General features: G+C 34.0%; 1 protein-coding gene across 1 annotated transcript in view; it reads left to right on the top strand.

Moving 5' to 3' along the window:
- The window catches only part of LOC119581821 (thioredoxin domain-containing protein 15-like), a gene marked incomplete at its 3' end in the record, with an annotated part of 11,780 nt that overhangs the window by 7,359 nt on the left and 3,037 nt on the right, over positions 1-1,384 (top strand). Inside the window, 2 exon segments of the mRNA XM_037929954.1 lie at positions 625-655; positions 958-1,384. Coding sequence (XP_037785882.1) covers positions 631-655; positions 958-1,384 — 452 coding nt within the window.

Here is a 1,384-nt window from a genome sequence, read left to right as displayed (position 1 = left end):
CATTATTGGTATAACAAGGTACACATAGCTGACACCATTGACATGGGTAAAATTTGAATTCCAGACATAGTACAAGGTAACTAGTACAAGACATCACTAAACTGATCAATTTTGTGACATATTTCTTCTATTACTTACTGTTACAAATTTGAAATACAGCTTATAAATACAGCCACTGACTATGGCCTGTGCACCGTCAGTATTTCAACACATACCATTTTATTAGGATAGAACTTCTAAGTGTCTCTGTACTTGATAATAATTACCAGGGAAATATTTGCATGAAGTACATTTAACTATCATGATGATGATGAAGAGGTATATGTCCTATTTGTAGTTGTTTTATGTTTAATTTAAAAATAAAACTTATTTTCATTTAGCAAGAGTGTGTCATATAAAAATTACTTAACACCTTTAGATTTTGCAATCCCCTGTCAGTTTGCCTTGTACTGTATATGTCTGAAACTGCAACTAGACTATTATTGATCAGATTTAATATGGAAATGTTGTACTATTCCAATAGTTGGGGAGGGCATGAATTGTACTACACTTTATATTTAAATATTTTATTAAAATATGTTAAATAGTTGCTGCTGTAAAAATTAGACCATGGTTTCTTTACAGGTTGAAATGTGGAAGCAGAGGTTCCACATGGGTGAGTAACACATATTACTTTGACAGGGAGAAAATAGTGATGTGCTTGAGTGATAAAGTATTATTTTCAGTTCGAACAAAACAAACTCAAGTGCACATGAATACATTTACTGTATATGTACATGAACACACTAATACATGGGCCTTCAACAGTAATTAAGCATGAAAATATGAAAGTCAAATCAAACATATAGATGTTAAATTTTTGGTATAATTGCTAAAGTGCATTGTTTTGGGAAACACATAATTACAATCAAACTATTACAATTTTTTAAAATAAAAAAAATGATATCTGTATTGCAGGATATGTTTGGCTTCTACTGGTTTTGTGTGCAACAGTAGCGCATTCAGAGGATAATGTAAAATTTGAAGGAACACGTGAACGAAATGACCATGATACTGACGGAGAGTGGGAGGCCAGTGGGAAGAAGTCATACGTAATAGATGGGAAGGCAAATGCAGATGAAAAATATGGAACTGATGATTCTATACCCACTGAAGAAACTTGTCACATAGATGATTGTTCATTAATGCAGGATAACGATGACCAGAGTGAATTATCAATGCTGATTGACCAGGATGGAGAGCTCAGCTCAGAGGAGGATAAGGCCGCCCCACAAGATTTTAGTGAATTAAACAGTAAATGCTCTAAAGAAACAATTCAGGAACCAACAGATGAAGATGCAGCCAAAGAAGCATCCAGAGAAGGAACACCAGGCAATGGAGGAGC

Source organism: Penaeus monodon, chromosome 15 (assembly GCF_015228065.2).
Source record: "Penaeus monodon isolate SGIC_2016 chromosome 15, NSTDA_Pmon_1, whole genome shotgun sequence".
Classification (NCBI taxonomy): domain Eukaryota; kingdom Metazoa; phylum Arthropoda; class Malacostraca; order Decapoda; family Penaeidae; genus Penaeus; species Penaeus monodon.
Note: the sequence above shows the minus strand (reverse complement) of the source record. Positions and strands in the feature narration are given on the sequence as shown.